General features: G+C 37.1%; 5 protein-coding genes across 20 annotated transcripts; 2 read left to right on the plus strand and 3 right to left on the minus strand.

Annotated features, from left to right (window-relative positions):
• The first annotated feature begins 1,432 nt into the window (after positions 1-1,432).
• Positions 1,433-3,787, plus strand: LOC110819169 (superoxide dismutase [Mn], mitochondrial-like). Its single transcript, XM_088212720.1, has 6 exons — positions 1,433-2,014; positions 2,266-2,312; positions 2,398-2,523; positions 2,654-2,710; positions 2,933-3,010; positions 3,436-3,787. The coding sequence occupies exons 1-6, from the start codon at positions 1,723-1,725 to the stop codon at positions 3,526-3,528; spliced, it is 693 nt and encodes a 230-aa protein (XP_088068846.1). The 5' UTR covers positions 1,433-1,722; the 3' UTR covers positions 3,529-3,787.
• A 547-nt stretch (positions 3,788-4,334) lies between these two features.
• On the plus strand, positions 4,335-6,278 carry LOC110819128 (small ribosomal subunit protein eS26y-like). Its single transcript, XM_022048207.2, has 5 exons — positions 4,335-4,494; positions 4,615-4,707; positions 4,801-4,885; positions 5,026-5,159; positions 6,006-6,278. Exons 1-5 carry the CDS (start codon positions 4,492-4,494, stop codon positions 6,078-6,080), a joined length of 390 nt encoding a protein of 129 aa, XP_021903899.1. The 5' UTR covers positions 4,335-4,491; the 3' UTR covers positions 6,081-6,278.
• A 712-nt stretch (positions 6,279-6,990) lies between these two features.
• Positions 6,991-10,679, minus strand: LOC110819396 (N2,N2-dimethylguanosine tRNA methyltransferase). 4 transcript variants are annotated; one of them, XM_022048566.2, is made up of 6 exons: positions 9,370-10,673; positions 8,924-9,124; positions 8,603-8,702; positions 8,318-8,518; positions 7,911-7,973; positions 6,991-7,364 (listed from the first exon to the last, which is right to left on the minus strand). In XM_022048566.2, exons 1-6 carry the CDS (start codon positions 9,969-9,971, stop codon positions 7,260-7,262), a joined length of 1,272 nt encoding a protein of 423 aa, XP_021904258.1. In that variant the 5' UTR covers positions 9,972-10,673; the 3' UTR covers positions 6,991-7,259. The 4 variants fall into 4 exon arrangements, 1 of the variants encoding a protein (XP_021904258.1); XR_015816830.1 differs by having other exon boundaries at positions 7,279-7,364; positions 7,911-8,167; positions 9,370-10,679; XR_002540653.2 differs by having other exon boundaries at positions 7,279-7,364; positions 7,911-7,982; positions 9,370-10,677.
• On the minus strand, positions 10,144-10,620 carry LOC148268677 (S-protein homolog 19-like). Its single transcript, XM_088213378.1, has one exon. It carries the CDS (start codon positions 10,618-10,620, stop codon positions 10,144-10,146), a length of 477 nt encoding a protein of 158 aa, XP_088069504.1.
• A 753-nt stretch (positions 10,680-11,432) lies between the features above and the next one.
• Positions 11,433-24,849, minus strand: LOC110819359 (uncharacterized). Of its 13 annotated transcripts, none has more exons than XM_088212724.1 (13): positions 24,700-24,849; positions 23,865-24,289; positions 22,644-22,686; positions 20,394-22,410; positions 17,025-20,291; positions 16,079-16,118; positions 15,915-15,984; positions 15,727-15,772; positions 15,536-15,634; positions 14,844-14,912; positions 14,564-14,726; positions 14,286-14,416; positions 11,433-14,079 (listed from the first exon to the last, which is right to left on the minus strand). In XM_088212724.1, exons 5-13 carry the CDS (start codon positions 17,250-17,252, stop codon positions 11,728-11,730), a joined length of 3,198 nt encoding a protein of 1,065 aa, XP_088068850.1. In that variant the 5' UTR covers positions 17,253-20,291; positions 20,394-22,410; positions 22,644-22,686; positions 23,865-24,289; positions 24,700-24,849; the 3' UTR covers positions 11,433-11,727. The 13 variants fall into 13 exon arrangements, with proteins under 13 accessions (XP_088068850.1, XP_088068855.1, XP_088068856.1 ...); XM_088212729.1 differs by lacking the exon at positions 24,700-24,849 and having other exon boundaries at positions 20,394-21,579; positions 22,247-22,410; positions 23,865-24,514; XM_088212730.1 differs by lacking the exon at positions 24,700-24,849 and having other exon boundaries at positions 20,394-21,579; positions 22,237-22,410; positions 23,865-24,514.
• Positions 24,850-24,917: the final 68 nt, after the last annotated feature.

Here is a 24,917-nt window from a genome sequence, read left to right on the forward strand (position 1 = left end):
GCAATTTCTTTGCTTGGGAATTTTCAAACCAGAATTAATCACATTTTTTTACTTCCCAAGTGAGACCTGCATTTTGTAAACAGAGGATATCCAATTTAGAATGTCTAGACAAACAGAAGGCATTCTGGAGCCACTATTTCCCTCTAGCAAAAGGTAAGACTCCTCTTGATCTCTCTTTCTCTCGCTGTTGGATGCCATTATGAGCTCCAATGGTTCCTTGCAAAAATCTGGACATGATATTTATGCTTCAGTATCCTGCATTTAGAGATTAAAAATGAGTGAGTAGAATGTGCATATGAATGCTCTCTCTTCCATGAAATGGTATCCATTTGCCTGTCTATACTTAAGCAAATCGAGATTGTGCTTCTCAATCTGTAATTGTTCTTTCCTTTTAATAGTGGTAATACTCACATTCCCATTTGATCTGCATGAAGAGTACCTCTGATAGCTTCGCCCAGAAGTTTCAATTCATTTAACTAAATCTAAAGTATTTGTTGCCAGACGAGCTGAATGCAGAGAACAGAGTGAAAGCAGAGAGAGAAACTAACCTTCATCTTCCACAGCCACTCTATTGAAGTTCGTTAATGAACCTTCTTCCTGTCGTCACACTCTTCTGACATTCTTATCTCCGGTTTTGGAAGACCATACGATGAAAGTGCCAGAAATCTACCTGAGATGAACATTGTGAAGGATATATGAGATGTATCTATAAAAGTCAATGAGATTAACTTGTTGCATTGCCATGCATTTATACAGGAGAATTGTGGATTAAACTAAGGAGTGAGCTTAGAATTTTCAAACTGGTTCTTGTCACATCCCATACTGGCTGAGCTGTCTTAGGTTTTAGATTCTGTGTACTTTGGAAGTATTGAAACAGAGAAAGGGTGAAAGTGTTGCATTCGAGGAAAGAAAACGAAATCAGAACAAGAGAAACAACAAAGTTCTCATTACCCCAGACAGTGGTCTTTGGAATGTGATGAAACAAGATAACATATTAAAAGGAAAAAGTTAGAAACTTGGACTTAAACCCTGTAATTTTCCTCCATAATAAGCCAAAAGTTTACTAATCTAGGCGTTTAAGAAGAAGACATGAGCTGGGCATATATCACATGTGTTTCTTCCCTTTGTATAAGCCTCTTCTCTGAGTTCTGAGTCTTTAATTCGTGATCCAAATTTCATACCTTGCAATTAACTAATAATAATTTGACTTCAAAACATATTACATTTCATCAATGATGCAATAACTATACACTGAGTAGTTTAAAATGGTAGATGAGACTCAGAAACTGAGTTGATAAAGGTAATCGGTGAAAAATAAGACTTAAACTCAGAGTCATTAATCTTTTAATGAAAGTATTATGTCATATGAATATGGGCTCGGATTCATTTTACAGACTTTACAAGCCAAATTCTTTTTTATTTCTTGAGCCACCAATTTATACTTTCATTACACCAATATATATATACACATACATCCATATATATATTAAAAAGAGAAAACGTTATGCTGCTGACGGGGAAGGTCGAAACGTGGCGCAAAGCGGCGGGTCTGCTGGTGCAACTGCCACGCGCGCCCCCAGATTCTTCCCTTCTCTGCCTCCTGTCACTTCCTCAAACTAAAACCCCCCACGTATAAAACCCCACCGCTCTCACTCCCATCGCCTTCTCCGTCCATTTCCCTTCTCTTTCAACACAAGATTTTTTACTGGTAAGTCATCTTCAATGGCACTGCGCAGTCTCGCCGCTAGAAAAACCTTAGGGTGGGCCACTACCCAGTTCAACCTCCAGGTCGTTCGTAGCGTTCATTCTTTCACCCTCCCCGATCTTCCTTACGACTACAGCGCGCTGGAGCCGGTGATCAGTGCAGAGATCATGCAGCTGCATCATCAGAAGCATCACAAAACTTACGTCACTAACTTCAACAAGGCTCTCGAGCAGCTTGATGCCGCCCTCGCCAATGGCGATTCCTCCTCTGTTGTTCGCTTGCAGAACGACATCAAATTCAATGGCGGAGGTTCACTTATTCTACCATATGTTTTATTGATCTATCAAGTTTTCTTTTTTTTTATTTGAATGTTGGTGGGAATTGGGTAAAGATGATAACTTTTTATTATTTATTATTCATCTTAAACATTTCTTATGCTGATGGATAGCTTATGGTCTGAGTAGTAAATAGGGCTGTCAGAGTTAGGCATTATTTGTTTATGTCGAATTACCATCTCAAAAGAAAATTAGTTGATAAGAGTTTATTCACATTTGATTCAGGTCATATCAACCACTCAATTTTCTGGAAGAATCTCTCTCCTGTTCATGTAAGTTCCTACTTATAAGTCTTTCTTGATATCTCTCTATTATCTCTCATATCATTGAAGTGACCTTATGCTGCATTCATGGCAGGAAGGGGGAGGCGAGCCACCGAAAGGTTCCCTTGGCTGGGCTGTTGACGAACATTTTGGTTCTTTTGAAGCATTGGTACAGAAAATGAATGCTGAAGGTGCTCTGTTGCAGGGTTCTGGATGGGTGGTAGGAAATTCAGCTTCTTGAGGTTTCCATATCTGATCATTATTGAGTTTTATCAGTCAATCTTTATTTTGCTATCTTCGTTTTCTTCTTTTTTATTATATAATTTGCTCTTTACTTAAATCATTGGTAGTGGCTCGGGTTGGACAAGGACTTGAAGAGGCTCGTGGTTGAAACAACAGCAAATCAGGTATTCGCCATAGTGAATGTTAGCTTCTGATGTGTCTCCCATGATTAGGGATGAATGAAGTTATAGGATCTTAGATTATAACTCTTGGCCCCTGTTGATTGTGGCAATGGTGCTGCTAGAGACTTGAGCATTTTGCGGATCTCAATATCCTATTACTCAGAATTCCGATACCTATGACACTTAGAGAACTGCCCAGCTTGATAATATGAACTTCCATTGCAGGACCCACTAGTATCTAAGGGAGCGCATTTGGTTCCTTTGCTTGGGTTAGATGTTTGGGAGCATGCCTATTATTTACAGGTAAACATTCAGTTCTTGAGTCATTCATACGATTACTGTTAGATGCGGTGGCCTGGGGGGTTTGTTATGTATCGATATTGCAATCAATGTTATCAGCGTCGGTTTTGATTGCTTGTTTTTTTAATGATATTTGATGTCACGAGAGCTTTTGATCACCATCCGAGGCTAGCTGGTTTAACAATGGCTGCTGTGATATGATTAATTTAAAAGGTTTGTTCCGAGTAATACAGATTGAGAATCTTTTGTTCCTTGATTCCGGAGATGGCAGAAAAGGGATGTCAGAACCAAACGAAATGCTCGTTTTTAGCTTCTTCCATTGTGATTTTGATTTTTATTCCCTGCATCTGTTCCTTCTCTAAACCATCTGGCAACAGTAGAATCTGTTGTATTCACAACTGATGTCTTTGCTTTCTTCCTCGCTGCAGTACAAGAATGAGAAGGCAAATTACTTGAAGAACATATGGAATGTGGTTAACTGGAAATATTCAAGCGAACTGTATGAGAAAGAATGTTCTTGAAATCCATCGTAAGACTAGATTAGTGATGTGGGAATTGTCGGAAATTCCAGTTTACCGACGAGTTTGCTTATGTTGTGGGAATTCCAGTTTACCCAACAGAGTGTTCTTTTTACTGTGTATGCTATGTAAAAAAAAATGTTGAACTGGGTGTTCTCTTGAACCACCATGCAGGCTAAGGTCTTTTTATAATTTGCAAACTTGTTGCTCTCTTGGATCTCCATGTTTAAACTACCAGATTGAAGCATGTTTTGGTTTCTGATGTGGGTAGCAATTCATTTTCTAACTTACAATGATAACTGCTATGATAATAGATATTGCTGTGTCTAGGATGGGGCTCAGAAGCCAGGATTCAAACCTTCAATTCACTGCAGGCTCATTCAGTTCCATTGTTAGATTAAATTATTTATTATACTTCAATAAATAATTGTTTTTTTCTTTAAATATATATGTAAATAGCAAATCAATATACATGATGAGAAAATTATTAAGAGAATTTCTAAGTATTAATCTTAGATCATAGAAAGATTGACAGACAAAAAAATCATAATCGTGACTGTAAAGCATAAAATTTGTGTAAACCCATAAAAATATACACAGAAATTAATGTTCTATACAAATATGCACATAAAAATAGTTGGCATATACTTCGGAATTTTGAAAAATTACCGGGGTATGTTTTATAATTCAACTAATTTAGCGGGGCAAGTTTGTAATTCGATTTTGACAGAAGGGCAGTTTTGTAATTTAGGAAAGAAAGTAGAAAAAGTTTAAATATGTGGGAATGTGGGGGCCTCTAGGTAAAGACCCAACCGCGAGCCCGAGTGTCCAGTATAAAATAGAGCTTTTCTCCGAACCCTAAATTTCTCTGCTGCAACAAGGAACACCAAAGCCCTAACTCCAGCCGACGGCCCTGAGCCTCCAGATCTTGTTGCTGCTTCTCCACCAAAAAACCCCCATTCAGCGATGGTCAGTCGATTATCTCCCTTCACTGGATGTCTTCGTTTTTGTTTTCTTCTATATCATGCAATGTTTCTGAACTTTCCATCTCTTTGACTAAATGGCTTTCTGTTTTCTTTTCGCTTGCAGACTTTCAAGCGCAGGAACGGTGGCCGCAACAAGCACGGCCGTGGCCACGTCAAATTCATTCGCTGCTCCAACTGCGGCAAGTGCTGCCCTAAGGTACCTTTCTTGCGAAACGATCACCTGTATTTTTATATGGGTATTAGTGATTAGCTGTATAGATCTTGATTTGTTGTTTTCTAATTCTTTCAGGACAAGGCAATCAAGAGATTTCTTGTGAGGAACATTGTGGAGCAGGCTGCTGTTAGAGATGTTCAGGAAGCCTGCGTCTATGATGGTTTGTTTCAAATTCCTTTCACTGTTGCTCTGCGCCTGTGTGTTGTTTATGCAAGAGAATGCAATGTGTATATGTGTTATGAAATTCGTGTACTGATAGTGGGATTGAAAATCTCCTGTTATGGTTTTGTTGTGGTTTAGGGTACACTTTGCCCAAGTTGTACACCAAGATGCAGTACTGCGTCTCCTGTGCTATTCACTCCCATGTCGTGAGGGTGCGATCCCGCACTAATCGCAGGATCCGTGAGCCACCACAGCGTTTCATCAGGCGCAGGGTATGTTCCTTCGTACATTTGATCATAGTTCACCTGCTTATGATATTGTGGTGTTTTGGCATGCGGTTTTTCTTGTTTATGGATGACTGCTATTTACGTTGATTTTTATTGTGGTTTAATAATTGAATTGCGTGGGTTGGTCATGAATGATTGTACTGTTATTTGCCTTTTTTGACAATGTGGTCTTTTAATATTGTGATTTCTGCGTGTATGGCCAATAAATTACTCGAACAAGCATGACATTTTGTTAAGATGGCTGGACATTGTCTAGAATGAGAAAAAGTATTGCTTCAAGATAACTTGGGGTTATTGATGAAAGCTTCTTATATTCAAGAAAACTTGTGGTTATTGGTGAAACAGCTTCTGGAGTTGATATATTCCGAGGAATGTGGTTAGAGTTGTGGAAATTCTATAAGGAACATGTTTTCTTACTTACCGTGCATTTGAGAGATGAAAAGAAAACAAGTACTGTCTGATTCATATCTTTTTCTTTCATGCATGCTTTTAATGTGCCCTTGATTTTTTAGTGGAATTATCATGGTCATTTGGAGTGCTTTTTGAAATTTGAGATGTTCTTTTCATGTTAGGCTAGAGAATTAATATACTAAGGGTAACGTATGTATATAAATTAATTTATTGATAAAAGAATTTTGAATGACAAGATTTTAGCAGTTCTTTGTCCTCATGATACTGATATGACATCAGCTGTTTGTGCTTGATTAAGTTGAACATGTAATTATTTATGTTTTCTTTTTCACTATAGGCTTAACTCTGTTAAGATTGTTTTCATTTTCTTCCATTGAAACCTTTCTAATTTGCCTTCATGTTATGCATGTATTTGTTCAGGATGATCTCCCAAAACCTGGCCAACCTGGTCAAGCACCTCGTGCAGGTGGAGCTGGCAATCCTGTTCGCACCTGAAGAGACCATTAGGAATCACCCGGATATTCAAATGCTTGCTTTAAAATGCCTTCTTGAATCTTGAGAACTTCTTTGTGTAGGAACGTTTTGATTAATTTCTTTAAGCTACTTAAATCTTTTTGAAGTTTAAAGTTGTCTTTTTGGAGTCTCCGGATTGACGGATATGCATTTACATATCACGAATTTCCTTTTTTTTTAGCTCGTCTTTTACCTTCGATCCTGTTAATCTATTAAAATATTGATAATGCTGGAAATTCTTCAATTATCCCTTAAAAAGTATCTTGATTGTGTTAGAACTTAAGAGGAGACAGACTGTTGCTTAGCAAAGATGAGATTTCTAAATCTTTTTCCTGACTGGAATTAGGGATTGTCATGTGGTTGGACTGCCGATCTCTACTTCTCCTACTGGATTATATTTTTGTTTATACTTGTTTCTCTTCTAGAGTGGTTATGCAAGACTGTCTCACCGATAAGTTAATGTTGTGTTATCTGCTTTATGTCTCACCAATAAATTAACCAACTAAAATTCTTAATTAATTTATGTTTGATATAAATCTTAAGATGTAATTAAAAGTAAATATTAATTTGTGTTTCTATTTAATTTAATATTAGAATTAATATATGTAAATGTTTAGAAGAATCATTAATGTAATTAAAATCAATGTAACAGACATGAATTGACTGGTATTTTTATTTTGCACCTGTCTGGCTATAGATATTAATAAAATTTTATTTTGATAGTATGTTATTCATATTTATTATTAAATAGAATATATTTAAAAAATATTTTACATTATATCTTCTTTCAATTAATATTAATATTTCTTAATCAGGTTTAAATTACCTATTTAAATATTTTATAATTTTTTTAAAAAATAAAAAAAAATTAGAAAAATTCTACCCCAGTGAGTAAATAATTTCCAACTGCTTCATATTGGAACGGGTAAGTTTATATTTTCCTAGCTGCCGCACAACCATTTTTGTCGACTGCTCCTGCTTCAGTCTACTAAGATGGTTGAGGATTTTTGCAGTCTGAGATTACATACAATTCAAATTGGTATCTACGAGTTAAATCGTGTCAAACTCCAAAAACTCCCTGCAATTGCTGACCAATTAATTTGTTCCAGCTTCCCTAGCCAGTGGCACTGGAATCACCAACACCGTCTTTAGTCTTTACTTTCACCTACCCTGTAGCTGTTTAGCAATCCTGATACAAAATGGCATGGGACAGTTTGTCTTTATCGCATTGGAAGCAATGTGAGACCTACTAGCAACATATCCCTCCTGCATCAACAAAAACCTATACTCTTAGTTCTCTGCATAATGGAAGTATACCCATGTTCCTATAATTACCCTTTAGACTTCCAAACAGCTCTTACACTCAAACTTCTCTTGAGCACAAACATTAACATCTCAGACATCTTCATCAGTTTGGGGATTTTAGATTTGGGGTCAGTCAATTACAAATGTAGAATCCATGACTCTGCAACTTCTCAGCTGAATCTCTTTTAGGTTATATTTAATTAAAATGTGCTACATGGTATAAGTACAAGAACACCACAAAGAAAAGACTGAAATGTAAATACTATAATTTCAGTTCAGTTTAATTTAAGATGAATTTTTCTTCTCATTTAGCCAAATAGGAATGGAGATTTCATCTTTTCATGAACTATGTCGTTTATCCCACAAACTAGAAATTAATTCTAATCTGATTCACCTATCATACATATTACAATTAGTTTCCTATATCCAATCTATTAGTTTGTACGGCAAAATTATTTCAGGTTAATCATAAAGTAAAAAATGCCAAAGAAGTTGATGGTGAAGTACCTTATGGATGGCGTCCATCATTGTCTCCAGGGAAGGTGTATTTACCTTCGCGCGGCTTGCCATCTACAACAACTAAACCTAAACCCGTCAAAACAACTCAACAGAAAAAGTAGTTGATAAACTTCTCATTTGATTCCCACTTCTGATTTACACGTTAGTTCCAATATGCAGAATCATTGTTGCATTTGAAGTACCAACTACCACTTCATATTCTTTGATGGTGAGAACTCACATCTTGAAATGTAAGAACTGAATCCCTATCATCAAAGAATCCATAGGAGGTAGTACTGATTCAAACATAATAAGTTGTGATTTAATTATACATCTTTAAGATAATATGAAAATCTATAACAAGAAATTGACTAAAAAATTGAAAGGAACTACGAACTACATGCTTGCACACTGACCTCATCCATTTTAATGTACCCAGATGGTAATCTGGGGTCACTTTCATCTATCATTCGTTTAAGTAGTTTTTCCAGATCAGCACCTGCACCATTGCCCACCCATCCCCAGTCATATGCCAAGTCTAGCATTTCCATTATGTAGGCAGCACTATGAAGAGGTCCTAGCCACAAGGGCCCTGAGACATTGAGTGACTTAGAAGCCTGAAATAAACTGACAGGAAATAGTCATACAAGTACCAATCGTTTAACGAGCCAAGAAGAATCAAAAGAGTTATGATCCCATGCCTTTGTATCACTACATGGGCAACCAATCTGACCAAGTTCATCCCATGAAAAAGCTTGAGAATTTCCACACAGGTTGCAGTAAGTGATGAAGCCATATTCCCTGTCAAGAACCAGCAAAAGCTATGGAGATAAGAATCAAATTCAAGACAGCGAATCAACGGATACAACTACGTGTGTGTCAGTAAAAGTTAATATGTGTTTCCTATCTAGTGTTATTCACACCCATGTTGAAGGGTAAGAAAAAGAAAAGAACTATCTTCTAGGCCTTCGAATGAACCCAAACTCACGCAAAAGTATAGAACATGCTTGACGATTTATCACCTGTTTTCGTGCAGCTTCCCCCGATTCACTTGGAGCAGGACTCTGAAAACAGGGCCATGGTAAGAATAGTATGAAAAGAGCGGTGTGACATGAAAACCCAGCACAGAAGCTTCCCGCACAGCTCCACCTATAAGCATTCGCAAACCAATCTCATTTGCATATGGCATGGGCTGAATAAATGCTCCATACGCAGCTAATGAACTAGACAAACAGAGAAACATGATCACCTTTATTGGCATAAGGGAGGTTCTTTAAATTCTCAAACAAACAGCAGAATAAGCAACCAGCAACAAAAACCACTCTGGTTGCGACATTTTATCAAACAGTTTGCAGGTTCATTCCATTAAAAGAAGCTCATCTCATCCAAACGGTCAAAAAATGAAAATTATTCACAAGCCATGAAAAGAAATGTGCTTGTAAGCAAGCTAGCAACAGGCGAAACTCACTTGTAAGGGCGGTGACCACCGGAAGAGTACCCATCTGTGGAGGTAAGATAAAGCAAGCCGCCGAATTTCAACGCATTAAACGCGGACCTCAAAAAATCCGAGTCGCTCCCAAAAGAGTCAATGTCAATCAGATCAAAGAAGTCCCCTTGCAGGTAGCATTGACTCAAGAGGCGATCGGCATTGGTGTGGGTGACTACCCATCTCCTCTCATTCCCCGAATACCTCTCTACCCTCTTAAGATTGTCCAAAATAACCCTTCTGTACTCATCGTTTGCATCGTTTGCCATGACGAAATCGGCGTCTGCTTGAAGGAGATAGCGAAGAGAGCGGATACCACAGCCGCACATCGCGTCGAGAACTCGCAAGGAGCCATTTGCTTTCCTGTAGAGGGATGCGGAGAGGACCCCTAAGTCGCGGCCTGTCGCGCTTTCATGGCGGTAGAAGGTATTTCCAGTATGGAATTCAATGGCCCTTTCTGTTCGAAGACGGGGTGTCAAGAAAGCGGTGTCGGTGGTTGGGTTGTTGGGAACGGAGTGGGGGAGAAACGGGGAAGAAGATAAGGTTTGAGAGGTAAGAGTGAAATTGGACATGGACATGGACATGGTGGTGTAGGAGTTGAGTTAATATATATATATATATATGTAAAAGAGTTAATGCCCATTTCATCTTGAAAAATATATATATATATATAAAGATAACAGAAAATAAAAAATTATATTAATATTATTTGATTAGAGAGAGAACAGTTAGATACATGGAAGTGAGAAGGGTAAGCTATCTTGTCCTGAACATATAACACTGTTTATAAGTAACGGGCACGTAATACGCAAATCCCCAAGAATCATGCTCTCTCCTCAGTGAAAGAACTATATTATTGTTAGTACAGATCTTGTTTTTCAAAACATACCAGGTCAGGTGGTTTGGGTTAGATCTAATTTGGCCTTCGCGGTAAACATCGAACCACCGGAGTCCGCTCCAGCCTGTCCCCTTGAAAGAACAATAGAAGCAAGTGCTACGAAAATCCCAGGATGATACTTCGAACTCAAAATAGAAGCTTTCCCAGTAGCGTAGATGCCGGCCTCCGAGATCCAGTTCTGCTGACTTGCAGTGAACATACAGGGACGATCCTCTTCCCTTAATGTTTTTTATCTCCACACGAATCCTCTCCCCATTGCATTCCCTTCCGTTGCTCACCACCATAGCTACTACCAACACTGCATGCATTAACATTTTCATCTTCTCCTTCCCCATCATCGCTCTCTGCTTCTCAGTATTGATTACTTATGCCTCCTCTGCTCCGACTCCTCTCTTTCTTTCTATATACATATATATGGGGAGTTTAAGCTTAAGCCTAAGCCTAAACCAATCCAGTAATAATAATAAGGATTAAACGTAAATGTTAATAACACCATGCATTCAATTCAATTTATTAAAAACCGATGTTTAATTAATCCTCCTTGTTTATTTAATTACTATTAACCTTATCATTCATCACCTCACTCCTTTATATATATCTATTGCTCATGGGGCTCTCTGAACATGTATCTTCAACTGTTTACAAAAAGGGTATAATTGATCCTTTTTTTTTTTTTCTCAAAACAAAGAGAGAAAAAACAAGTCACATCTCAACGTGGATTCAGGGGACATTCGTTTTGCTTGAAAAATCATATTTTTCTTATAAGTTCTACATAAACAATGACAAAAATGTAGACAAGAGTAGAAATTTTTTAGATCTTAATAAATATATCTTGGCAACAAAAATATTAAGGACAAAATAAACTATATTAACTTACAAACTAATTTCACTTATTCTAGTGAAACTAACCACCTCCTCAAACTGTCAAAAAAAAAAAAGTGCACCATATCAAGCCAGCTTCTTAACGTGATGCACTATTAGCACCTTCAGAATCACATATATAATTCTTATATATGGTAGCTATGTACCTAACACACGAATAAGGGATAAAACTCCCTCACCCCTAGTTTCATATCAACAAGAGACCAAAATACTGGGTTCAGTCCGTTGGTTTCTCCCACCGAAAATAGTTTATAGAAAAAGGAAATCAAGACAACAAAGGATTTATTATGAAGCATACCAACAAAATCTTCTCAGAACAGCCAAAATAAAATTCCATCATCCTTCATCTAGTCTCCATAAAACAGCAAATTGTTTGCATAAACTAGAGAAATACCAGTATCATAAATACCCACATCATCAGTATAATCCCTGCAAACTAAGCTACTGCTAGCAGTCATTTACTTTAAACAAAATAGATATAACATGTTGATGGTCTTGAGTTCCATAATTTGTAGAACATAAGCAGCCTCTCATTAACAACTATAGCCACTTCCAATAGTTCACAGTCCCAAAAGCCATGGTGTCCGCTCCGTTTCCACAATAGGTTGCTTTTGATGATCATCTATGGGCACTCTCACACCTGATTCTCCCACGCTGGGCATGCTAATTCTTGCATTCTCATGCACACTCAACATCTTCCTACTTTGCGCATCAATAAAAGCATTTGAAGCCCATCCTTGTCGTTGACTGTTATCCGCGCGCTCTCTCATGCTCAATTTCCCTTCACTTGGAGCAAGAAATTGATACACATTTGGTGGCTTCATACCTTGATCATCCATAGGTGGATTCCAGCCTGGTTGCTGTTGGCTGTCCTGAAGGAAGCTTATTCCTATCATCTTTGGATCTACTGATTGATATCCTTCATAAGCATACTTGGTTGCTCCTGCTCCCTTTGAAGCTTGTCCAATAGGAGACATTACTGTGCGATCAGGCTGTTGGTTATCCGGAAGGCCTCCTACCCCTTCCATCTCTGAGTCAGCAGATTGGTATCCTCCATAAGCGTACTTAGTCGCTCCTGCTCCTTTTGAAGTTTTCCCAACAGGAAGAGAGGTTACTGTCCACCTTGGCTGCTGTTGGTTGTCCAAAAGGGCTCTTATCTCCATCATCTCCGGATCAGTAGATTGGTATCCATCACAAGCATACTTTGTAGCTCCTGCTCCTGTTGAAGTCTGTCCAATAAGAGGAGATGTTACTACCCGACCTGGCTGCTGGTAGTTATTTGGAAGGCCTCTTATACCCACCATCTCTGAGTTAGGAGATCGGTATCCCTCATAAGCATACTTAGTTGCTCCTGCTCCCTTTGAAGTTTGTCCAATAGAAGAGGTTACTGTCCAGCCTGGCTGCTGTTGGTTATCAGGAAGTCCTCTTATCCCCACCATCTCTGGGTCAGCAGATTGGTATCCATCATAGGCATAGTTAGTTACTTCGACTCTCTTCGTAGTTTGTCCAATTGGAGGGGAGTTTACTGTCCAGACTGGCTGCTGCTTGTTATCTCGAAGGCCTGTTATCCCCAACATCAGGTCTGCAGATTGGTATCCCTCATAAGCATTCTTACACGGTCCTGTTTCCTTTGGAATATGCCCAACAGGAGAAGAGGTTACCGCCCACCCTTTCTGCTGCGAGGATCTAGCTTGACCAAGTAAATTTGATTCGGTTTCTCCTGCTTGCTGCTGGGACCACCTGTCAACATTGGATTGCACTCCCCATTCCATTGGTTTAGTCAAATCCAGAAGTAGGCTTCCCTCCACGGATTTGCCTCTGTAGCTTGAGCCTTCCGCAGCAAACCCAACTTGATTTTGGCGCACTCTAGCTCCCCCACCAAGGTTTTGCAAATTCATCTTATTGGGGTAGCCATTTGCTACACTGTAACGAGGCACACTCATGGCTGGGGGATCAAGATGGCTAACTGCTTCACTGCAACTTGACCCTGTTATAGCTGGGGCATCAAGATACCCAACTGATTGATTAGAACTTGATCTTGTCATAGCTGAGGTGCTGAAGTAGCCAAGTGATTTGCTGCAACTGGACTCTTTCATAGTTGTGGTGTTGGGGTTGCCAATTGCTTGATTGTGACTTGATCCCATCACAACTTGGGCATCAAGGTAGCCAAGACTGGAACTTGACCCTGTCATTGCTTGGGAAGGCCAAGACCACGAAGACGAAGAACCAGCATTGTTTGTTTTGGGTCCTAAATCTTGCATAGTAGCCTCTGATGGAGCCATATCAATCATCAGCATGGGGCTGTCCACAAGCATAGCATCTTGCATCATTTTTGAGAAACTAACATTTTCAGGATGGTTCAAGTTATCTGAAATTGGAAAATTGAATTTTCCCCCTCCAGATTCATGCATTAGAAAGGCGGAACCCAATTGAATTCCAGCGTTCAGATCAATCATATGGTCTTTAGAAGCAATACCAAGATCTGTCCCCTGACTGTTCGCTTGGATCTTTTTCCCTTGGAAATTACCAAGAGTTCGCATTTTGCCAAAAGTCTGGTCAATATTTCTGCTTATAGCATCATTTACATTCACAGGGTTAACTGCGGAAGCTTTTTCTAACAAAATGCTGTTCTGCGTGCCTATTTTCTCCCCTGTTAACATCTGCCACACAACAGAGTTCCCAGGAAGTTTCAAAGACGGAGCTTGCACTCTGATACTTTTTTGTATAGATCCCACAGTAGGAGCTTGTACTTCCAGTCCTATAGGCTGACAATTCAGGTTTGCATCTTGAAACTTTAAGGATGCAGCAATACAACTTTCTGCCTTCCGCCTGGCAATCTTTGTAGCTGTTGGGCCCAAATCTTTAGCAAAATGCATTAAACTTTTTACATATCCGATACCTGTCTCCTCATTCTGCAAATTCAGAAGAGATGATTAGTGCACAAATAAGTAATGCATAAAATTGCAAGATAAAGTTGCGCAGAGGACTGAGTCCTGCATTTGCAGTTTTAGGATGGTGTTCTTTCCACCACCACATACTTAAACATAGATGCCAAACTCATGAGATGGTATCAGTTACATGGTTAAAGTATGCCTTTTTTAGAGCACATGCTACTCACCAGCACCAGTTCATTTGAACTGTCATGAACTGTGGTTAACAATGTCTTACTCTCAGTGAGAAAGGAAGTCCATGGTCTATAGGTTCCCCGTCGGTCCGCTTCAGAACAATTAAGTATTTCATCTCTACAGCCTGTTCCCAAAGATGGATAAAATAAAATAGAGCATTTCAATTAAATGACATATGATGCATTCTGTATATACAAGTCAAGATCTGCTTATATAGTTAATTTTTAGAGTGTGATTATGAAGCTTGACCAACAATTTGGTTTAGTTTTACCATTATTTGTGTCGTTGCAAGAGTTTAAATTCAGAATCCCAGCTTCAGCATTAACTCTCCTAGAAGTTGCTTTCCTTTTCATGGAGGAATTAACTTTGAAGTTCTCAGGGTCACTTCTCAAATCATGGAATAGCTTATTTGCTAGTTCTTTAATAGCACGGGCCTGGAAAGCCACAATTAAGAATTTAATCAATGATGATTAAAGATAAGAAAACAAAATTCTACCAAGCAAGGAGTCAATCAGTTCAAGAGGCCACTCCACAAAAATTTTATGACTAACCTGTCGGTAGTAGATGGTATTTGAAGCATTGAAAAGCATCGCGTTGTTGTATATTAAGCACACATCATACTGTATAGCACAATAAATAACCAAACGTTATCGTACACATGATATGTATACCACATATTCACTATGAGCTACTGAACATTAAGTGAGGTCCAGATTTCAGGACAAACAAAGGGAGAGTAGTTTGGTCCATTCTTTTGTAACCTAAGAATCTACATGCATATCAATTCCGTTAAGAATAGCAATATAGACTTTTTATAACTTCAAAAAGCAAAACATAAAATATAATTTGGATGAGTGCCTTTTTTGTGCCATGGTATTGGTGGTCAAAGTAGTCAATTACATGGTCAATCAGAGGCCAAAGGTCTCAACTAAAAATTTATATGAAGTAGAATGTTTGTTGAAGAAACAAGTTGCAAACAACCATCCCCCACCAGCCAAGAAAATGGAATGAATTTTTAAAAAGTAGTTACTAGAAAGCACTAAAATAATTGTGTATGAGGAAGGAAAAAGGGGATTTATTGCGCCCCTTAACCCAAATACCAACCCACAGAAGGATGCTTCAAGTGTCTTATAACAACAAAACAGGATATAAGATAATTTTATTTGCAATCCTACATTATAGTACCTTTCTCTTCTAGATCCTGAATAAGATAAATAGATAGACTAGTGCTATGGGAGCAAACCTCAAATTCTTCCAGAGTGCTATACTCCCCCTCTTCAAGCTTTCTTGCAATTTTTCCAAAATCCATGGGTTCTTTGATGACATCATAGTAATGTTCTACCTTACAAATTTAACAAGCATGTCAAGTTCAATCAATCATAAAGTTATAGAACACAAAAGCCAAACATGGTGATACTACAACCAGATACAAACCTCTTTGCCATCTACTGGCTCTGAAAAAAATTTGTGTGTGTCCCTCCTACATTTTAATTAGCATATATTGTTAAGAAGAAAATTCCTTGACAAGAAATTCAATTAATTTAACTATCAATTCTGGGGAGCAAGAAAAGATGATGTTTTCTCAAATATATGTTATTAACGTGCGCAATTTAAGTACGTGCCTTTGCAATGCGCCAAGGAGTAGTTCAAGCTTGTTTTTTTCTGGCATAGGAGTTGTGGATGGAACAACAGCTGTTGAATCTCAAAAGAAAGATAAAAGTACTACTATCAGTTACTATCATGATATAAAAAATGTACACTGAATATTAAGGAAGGACTAGCTTACCAGCATTTATATGATGATCTTCATCACATCCAACATCAGCCTGCAAATAGTTCAACTACCAATTCAATAGCATAAATTGTTTTAACAGACCCACAACAACCTAAACTGAAGTTATCCTGTTCCTGGAACCTGTGGTTCCATTGGCACAACATGCTTCCTGATAAGCTTTAGCTTTGGGTCCAAATCCAATATTACATCCACCCAGTGTTCCTCTCATTATAATGGGCCACTACCAAAATAAAAATACTAAATAATCCTGTACATAAAATGAAACTAATTTGTATTTGAGAGGAAAGTGACTTCTGTATTTTCTAGAGAACAAAACAAACTAATGGCACATTTGTGCCACCCTTAAATTTTAACAGGTACATGTAACTGCTAGAGCCAGATTGGATATTGTATTCTAAAAGGGAAATTTATACTCCTGCTGATGTTCACCAAAATAAATCTACACAATAGAAAGCAGAGTGAATAACCATTTGGACATATCTAGATAATAAATTCTTGATAAAGTACCAACAAGACTATTAGCTTTCATCATAAAGCTTTCAGTACTGAATCCGGGAGATCTCACACATTGTATAGTACCTAAACAACCAAAAAAGTGAGAGCATGCACATGATAATGATACGCAAGCAGTTAGATATGAAGCTTAAACCACTTATGGATGTATTTGATACTTCAAAATGGAAATCATTTTTCAAATTTTCAATCTCATAAAACAATAAAGGCAATGGACACGGCACACGGGTATAGAAATATATTTACCAAAAGATGAAGATGCCAATCAACAATCTAAGGTTAAAAGAAACGACAAAAATTACCTCATCAAAAGATCATAGAAAATTAGGTAAGAAATCCTCAGGAGGTTCAGTAATCATCTTTCAAAAGAATGAACATAAATGCCAACTAGAGGTAAAGAAAGGTTTATAAATAAGGGAAGTACCTTCTCAACTTGATGGTTTGTGTCCTTAACAACCAGTTCTTCAAGAGGCTTGAAATTAACCTTCCTTTTCCCCCGCTTTCGGCAGGAATGTTCTAGTCTAGTACCTGAATCCTGCTCAGTTGCCACCTTAGACATCTCACTGTTTGTATTTTTACTCTTCATGCTTTGGGCTCTCCTTGCATCTAATTCAAGTATCCTTGCACTCCTTCTATGCTCCCCACTCCCCATAATGGTATGTCTATTGTTAGTATCTGCAGTAACTATGATAAGATATGACACTCTTAGTTAAATTGTGCATTGAAGTACACTAGCACCCTTGTTGATCTTTTCCTTTCTCCTTGTTCCATCAATGCAATGGTCAATGTTAATGAACATATTCTCTAATAAAACAAATAGTTGAACAGATAAAAAGGTATTTAATCTGGAAAGAAAGATTCATTATCATTGAAAATCATTATGATTGCAGCAAAATATCATGTGAAAAAAATAATGCAATTAGCTTTATTACTAGTACAGTCTGGTCACTCATGTTTCTTCAGAAAAATATAGGAGTCCTCAACTGAAAGAACACCAAGTCCATAGCTAGCTAACATAGCATCCATTTTAGAAAAATTTTGCACTCATTTACATGAAGTAAGGCAATGAGCATTCTGTTTAGTAGGAAAATTTTATGATTTCTCTATAAGGTTGGAATTTCAATTATGTGTGGTAACCTTCAACGTGAACAGGAAATAGTTAGAAAGCAATAACTAAAACAACACAGTAATAAATTATGAAGATGAACCGGATACCAACTAAACAAAGATGTAGTGTCACTAGAAATTGTAGTTCCCATAGAAAAGGAAAACCATGAAGATTTCCTCTAAGGAGTTGTTGATTAAAAGTCAAGATTTTTAGTAATTATTATCTAACATTCGGTATCTAATAATTTATTTTCATGTTTGCTTCTCTTTATGGAACCCTCTTTATTACATTGTTATGATCAAAAGCAGCCACATCTTCAGGTCTAACACCAAAACACAATTTTCTGATATTAGTCATTTGAAATTGAGCTCCAATTTAGAATTCTATTAAACCACTCCAATTCCCCCAAATTTACTGTTAAGATCTGCATACCACATTTGCTATCACACTCCTCGAAGTGGAAAAAGACCAATAAGTCACTTAATAATCTGATGAATCAGAAAGTTTTTGGAGTATATATCTATGTCATCTACATAGCAAGGAAGATCAGGTTGTTCAACCTTTCTTGCGTGGAATGCTTAAATCGTTTATTTTTTAGACTGATTTTTGCAATAAAGCAGGCAAAAACCTTCAAGAAGCTAATATATCTGCAATTCATGTAGTTAATAGAATTCATTCAGTGTGAAAACCTTATGTCCTTACCCATCGCGAGGCTCTTAGCTACATGCAACAATCAATGATGTGTGAACAAAAGCAACCTAATGATAACCAATCATGATTTCCGATTTTCCTCCTAGTAGCGACTTAGGGCGCTATGCGATGACATAGCAAATCAATTTGGGATTTATCGGGAGAATAAGAAAGCAAGGAACTTTCGGGTCAGATTTAAAGAAATCCTAAGACAAAGAATGCAAAAATCAAATTCAGAGACAAAATAGCACATTACCGAACAGACCTCTCTATCCAGCCTAGCGACAGTAGAATTCGCAAGTTGACTCCCTTAAGATTTTAAAATCTTCACCGCAGCTCCCTCTTATGAAGCTCTTTAAGCTTTCCGAGGGTCATTTATAGGGAATTCTCAAATATTTTAGCCATTTAAGGTAATCGTGCTGGATTTGTCGAGATATGAATGTTTAATGAGTACAGAAAGGTTCTAGCTGCATATGAGTTTATATTGACAATTGGAAGCTATTTAAGTAATGCCCAAAAAAGCTACACTACATTTTGCTCAATGATGATAAAATAATTACGTCAAAGAGAACATCATAGAAAATATCTTGAGATAAACTAAATTTTAGAAAAGCAGAACATGAAGCACAAATGCAAATGAATATTTTCTAGAACAAGAGCATTTTTCCACTTCAAAATTCACAACAATAAAATAATTCACTATATCTTCCGCATACAAAGTTCTAGCCATAAGCTTCAAAATCATTATGCAGAAAACCTTAGAAAAGTATCCATAGTCAACCAATTAAAGCAATTTGCTTGTTTATTAGCAACTAAATTTAAGAATTGATAAAAACTAAACTAAAAATGTTATTTTAAAAAATCTAGATAATAAATCCAACATATATGAAACACAAAATGCAAAAACTAGGTTTCAGATTTTCTTTATTACACTTGCCATTTAGATAGTATGATGTTCCGTGACTGACTTACCACTGCCTCCAAAATGGTGCAACTATTAGAACGCATAATATGTTATAACTATTTAAAGGAAAGTTATTTTTTGGTCACAATCTCAAGCAAAACCATGACTTGGTTTACAATTCCAAAATAGAAATTGCAACATGGGATCAAGGCATAAAGTTTTCTTCCGATTGTGATTAATGCTATGAAGACAGCAAAACAAATAGAACTTTAAAAGCTTAAGAAAGAAGCATGAAGTCTGCAGGCATCACTTTCTTTTTCAATTATCCATGAAAGAAAAAACCTAGCATTACCTAAGAGAATATGCAATCAGTGGTAAGTCTGGCCTCTGCTATATTCAGTGGCTAAAAATGTTGGAGTTTCTATCTGGCCTGTATCCATTAAAGCATTCTTGAAATTAATGGGCTCTTGAAGCAGTAAAGAGGGTCTCCACATTACAACCCCACCAAGCCTCAGACAGGATCATAAAGAATATCAACTCCTTTTAACCATCCTTGCCTTGAGAAACTCCTCCACACTTGCAGTTAAATTCTCATCACCCTATCACATTATGAAAACCCAAGGATTTCAAAAGTTGAACCTCTTCTTTTCCTTTGAGATTGAAGATACAGCCCAAAGGTGAAAGAAATGCTCACTGTGAATGAAGATTTAAAAACATATTACAGGCGGTTTCAGCAATAAATAGTGACATGCTCGAAACAGAAACAAATGAGTGAAGCAGTTGGGGAATGACTTGAAAGTAACCAGCAACTGCAATAATGGTGGGACCAACCTAGCCAGTCTGGATAGCAGCACCAGGAATCAGCAATACCTACAAGAACAAAGTAGCTCGAATACATAATACAATTTGAGGAAGAGGAGGATACTTGACCAGATGTCAAGTGAGTCCGCGGACAGGTGCTACATGAGAGATCCCAAATGCAACAGGAACTGCACCATCATAAGGAGAATCATCATAAGGAGAATAATAACACAAGGCAGCAAACTCAAGAAGTGTAAGAGAATTATAAAAACATATGGGACCAAACTAACCTGCGGGCCACAAGCACCTAGAAGTCCAGAATAATTGGAGCAAGAAGGAAGCTGTGAGGAGGCTTCTAGGAGAGTCCGAATGCAGAATGAGATGGCTAGCTCATCAATTGAGTTCTTTGTCACTGCATCTAGTTATTTATTTTCCTATTTACTTCTCAAATAATAAGATATTCTACAATTACCTGCACAATGTTCTCAGGTAATGATGCTATTTGATGAATTTAGTATAGCAGATGTATGATTTGCATGGTATAATTCAAAATATAGGAAGGTGAATGTTCCTAATAACTTTCTTTCTTGTTTCTTCTCCATTATGGGGAGGTAAAAAGAAATTAAATACTAAATGATACGATGGCTTAGCACTGGCCTTGACTTCCTGAATAGCTGAATGGCCCCATTGCTACTGATAGCTGCAATGCTTACAGATACAAGGCTACCTCTGGCTGAAGGCTCCCGAAAACCTACATGTCCTGGTAATACTTTGGAAATATACATCTTGTGCAGTTTGAGCTATAGATGTGCTTATTTTGGAAATAGTCCCTTGAGTCCAGACTAAAAAAAAATAAAATTTGAGGTAAGATTGAAACTGCAAAATTTGTCTCTTACAAATTCGAAATTGCAATCTACTGAAGAATTTAAAAAAATATATATATAATTTGGACAAATTTTAAATCGATACTAATCTCTAGTATTACCCCAGCAGTGCCTTTGATAACTGTTCCAAATTCTTGTTGCAATAATTTCTTTAACTTCAGTCATTTGACTCTGTTGAGATTCATTTAAATCACCAATCTGTTGCTCCACATCTATATTGTGTTTTTTGAGAACAACTCACAGTTTCCTCTAATTTCTGCTGGACCCGAAAAATAATTGAGATGATAACAATATTCACAACCATGTTCATCAGATATCTTCATTGAATTTCAACAACCAGTCCAGAGGAAAACTCTATGATACTGTCATGTTTTGCACCATACCAGTCCTCAAAATGTGTTTACATCAAAGAACACAAACCTCATCTCCACTTTGAGTTGGATTCTTGTAGTCAGCTTAGCAGGAAGGATAACTCTAAGAATAATGTGAGTAGTCCAAAAGGAGTGCTAACAAGCATGGTGCAACACTGTGGTGGCTTGCCAGTCATGAAATCTCAGATGTGTAATAATCCACGCCATGGCTCTCTTGTGGTCTACCACATATGGCACATAGTACAACAAAAATTTTATCCCCATCACATCACAAGTCTTAGAGCAACAAACATAAATAGAAATTACTACTTTTGTTATGAGATTCATGCATTCTTCTATATGTGTGTGTACTATGCAAAGCTCATTTAGACAATTTCTGGTTACTACTTTTTTTCTGAACGAACATATGCAAAGCAAAGAAAAAATCCATCTTTGCCTTTAAAGCATAATCAGAAGCCATAATACTTAGAGAAAGAGAAGTGTGAATTATCCTAGTGACCAAGACATGGTTAGGATGTTTACCAAAACTGACAAAGGAAGTGAACAAAAGCACAGATAATGAAGAAATTAATTGCCAACAGGTTCAAATCCGATATTTGCTAACTTCACAGATCAGCACACTATAGAGAAGGCATAGTTCACAAGGTAACCTACAAGAAACATCTTGAGTAACTGATTCATATATATAATATTTCTGTCCCACGAGCTTGAGTTACATAACCAGTGGAAACTGAGTGAGGTAAGGCAGAGACAATGTAAATTATATCAATGCATCAAACTACTAATATGATTGCTCTCTACCCTTTTCTCTCTCTCTCTCTCTCTCTCTCTCTCACACACACACACACACACACACACACACACACTCACTCACTCACTTAGACATACACTGGTATGATGTCATATGGAAAACTTGAGTGAAAACGGAAGTCAAGGAGCCATCAAACAGAACTTTAGGAGTACCCAATACAGGGAACCAGTATGTAGCCTTGGGTAAAGTAAATTCTCAAAGTCCAATTCTCTTTAATCTGGATGTACTGCATGGTTTCAACCTGTTCAAAAACTTTTTTTCAGTTTATCTTCAAATATAAATTCCAATGAGAATTTGGATGCCCAAAAATAGGGAAATTAGTGTCTAGATAATAGATCATGAAACCATAATAGCAGTGGGAAAACAAATTCCACTTCATAAAATATGGTGACACAAAAATTTCTCAAATTATAGAACTTCATTCATCTAGATTAAAGACTCAAAAATTATTGTCTAATGAAATATGAGGCATACCTTTCTTGAACCTGCTGACGCCTTGAACCTAATTAGCAGCTCACTGCAGTAGAAAACCACATGTTAATTATCAAAAGCTAACAGCAAATACAGCAAATTAAATGCTGCCAAAGAAGCATAATATAAACTTACCCTAAACGTAGAAAAAAATCTTTTACTTCAATTTTTTTTTTTTTTAGACAGGAACAAAATCAATAAAAGATAAGAAACATTGGTTTGTCTATCAAAATTTATGACTAACTTATTAGTATAAGAATGAACTTAACTAATTTGGTTTTATTGAAGTTGAAGAATCAAAGAATTAAATTAAGATAGATTTTAGCATTGATTAGAGATTAGGATAATCCAAAAAGTTTTGATTAAATTGTGATCCAAAGAGGAAAAATAAAAATAACCGAAAAATTGTTTATGATGAAAATAGAAAAACTGCCCTTTTCGTTTTGCCTTTTCTTTTGTGTGTAGCAGGTGTACTTTACAATCAAAATGCAAATAGTTAAAAATAAAAAAACAAAGCAGATTTCCTGAAATGATTTATGGATTTGTAATAGATATGCGGGGTGTTTGTAATAGATCTTCGGGGTAAGAAGTTGCTGTGATGATTCCTTGTACAAATGCACGGACATTTGTCATACATTCACATGCACCAGATAGAAAAACCACACAAAAACATGTTCAAATTCCATTAAGAAATCATCATTGAACTCAAGTCTGTTGAGGTACCGATAGGTTTTATAAACTAAATTGAGATTGAAAATTTGGGATGACAATAATAGAAACAAAAACGCCTATTCAGCATAACTACATCAAACCAAGAAAGAAAAATGGCATTTTCCTTCATTTTCCCCTTACCCAAACAGCCAGCTGCTTTAAAAGGAAAAAAGATGTTATACAAGACAGTTGAAAATTCTCTTCCCTATAAAATCTAACCAAAAAGGAAAGTGCAATGATAACTGAGCTGGACTGGAATTTAAAACTTCATTCAATTCCAATCTCAGCGCTGAAATTGAAAATAAAAAAACTAAAATTTGTAATTTGGATTTTTGTTCGCTTCAATTTCCTGGCAACCAAACGGGAAAAAGAAAGATGATCACGAAAGCAATACATCTAACCACAATAATAGATGAGGCTACAGAAACAAGCCAGTAGCATGAACCAGTGATACCAATTCCAAGAAAACAAGCAAAACCGATTATGAACACAGAGCAGGGAAAGAAAATAAACCTTTGACAGTGATCAGAAAAGAGCGTTGCAGAACTTGAAGATTCGCCGTTTATGGTGGAGGAGGGAGATCTCTTAGTGTATTAAAGAGTAAATAGCAGAAATATAGAAGTATCAAGGAGAGAGAAACAGAGATATATCGAGAACAGAGGGGGCGTGAGCATCGGAGAGAAGAGGAGAGTTTTCTGGGTTCTCCTTCTCTATTGTCTTCCATTCTCCTTTCTTCCTTAGTATCTTTAATTATCTTGCTTGAAGAAACTGGTTTAGTTGATGCCATATTATTATATTTATTCCACCTCCACCGCCATAGCAAGTGGCCGGAAGGAATCATAAGCCCATGGAATGTAACAAAGAGGAGAACCCTTCTGCTTCTGTTATAATCCATGCGTGAAACACCTTCCACTATCATCCCTGCTGGCAATAACAGTCTGAACACAAAGCCAAGAGAAACAATCATGTAGAATATAATGAAATAGAGAAAAAAAAGGATGATGAGTTGTTGATACAGTAGCGTAAGTTTTTTGGGGAGTTCGATACTATTTATAGAAAGGAGGGAGAATGTCTCTAGAAATTGAAGCATATAATTCTTTTACTGTTAACATTTTAGTATTTACAATTTCTCATTAGCCTATACAAATACAAATCCAGGAAGTAACAACTGAGCTAAACCCAACTGGTTTTTAGTATTTAGAAACTAGTGGTGCAAATTTCAAGTTATAACTGATGTACATAATAAATTATTATTTTTTGCTTGGTAATACTAATGAATTATAAGATTATTGAAACAGTTGGCTGATTTTAGATGTGGGAACTAAGTGAAAGTAGAGTTTTACAGTACTTTTATGTGGGTAGTTGCAGAGTCCGGATAGACCTTTTCCCAATGGAAAGCGCAGAAGAATAGAGTAGTTTCAAAAGGGAAGTGATAAAAAGGGGAAAGACTAGCTATGTTTGCTGCATGGCAGCATGTTTCTGCCCAGATCTCTCCAGAGTCCAGACTAGTGTTAATGATTTCACGTTTACATTGCATGGCACATATGGTTTTCCAGTGGCAGCCGC

Source organism: Carica papaya, chromosome 2 (assembly GCF_054855325.1).
Source record: "Carica papaya isolate Zhongbai chromosome 2, ASM5485532v1, whole genome shotgun sequence".
Classification (NCBI taxonomy): domain Eukaryota; kingdom Viridiplantae; phylum Streptophyta; class Magnoliopsida; order Brassicales; family Caricaceae; genus Carica; species Carica papaya.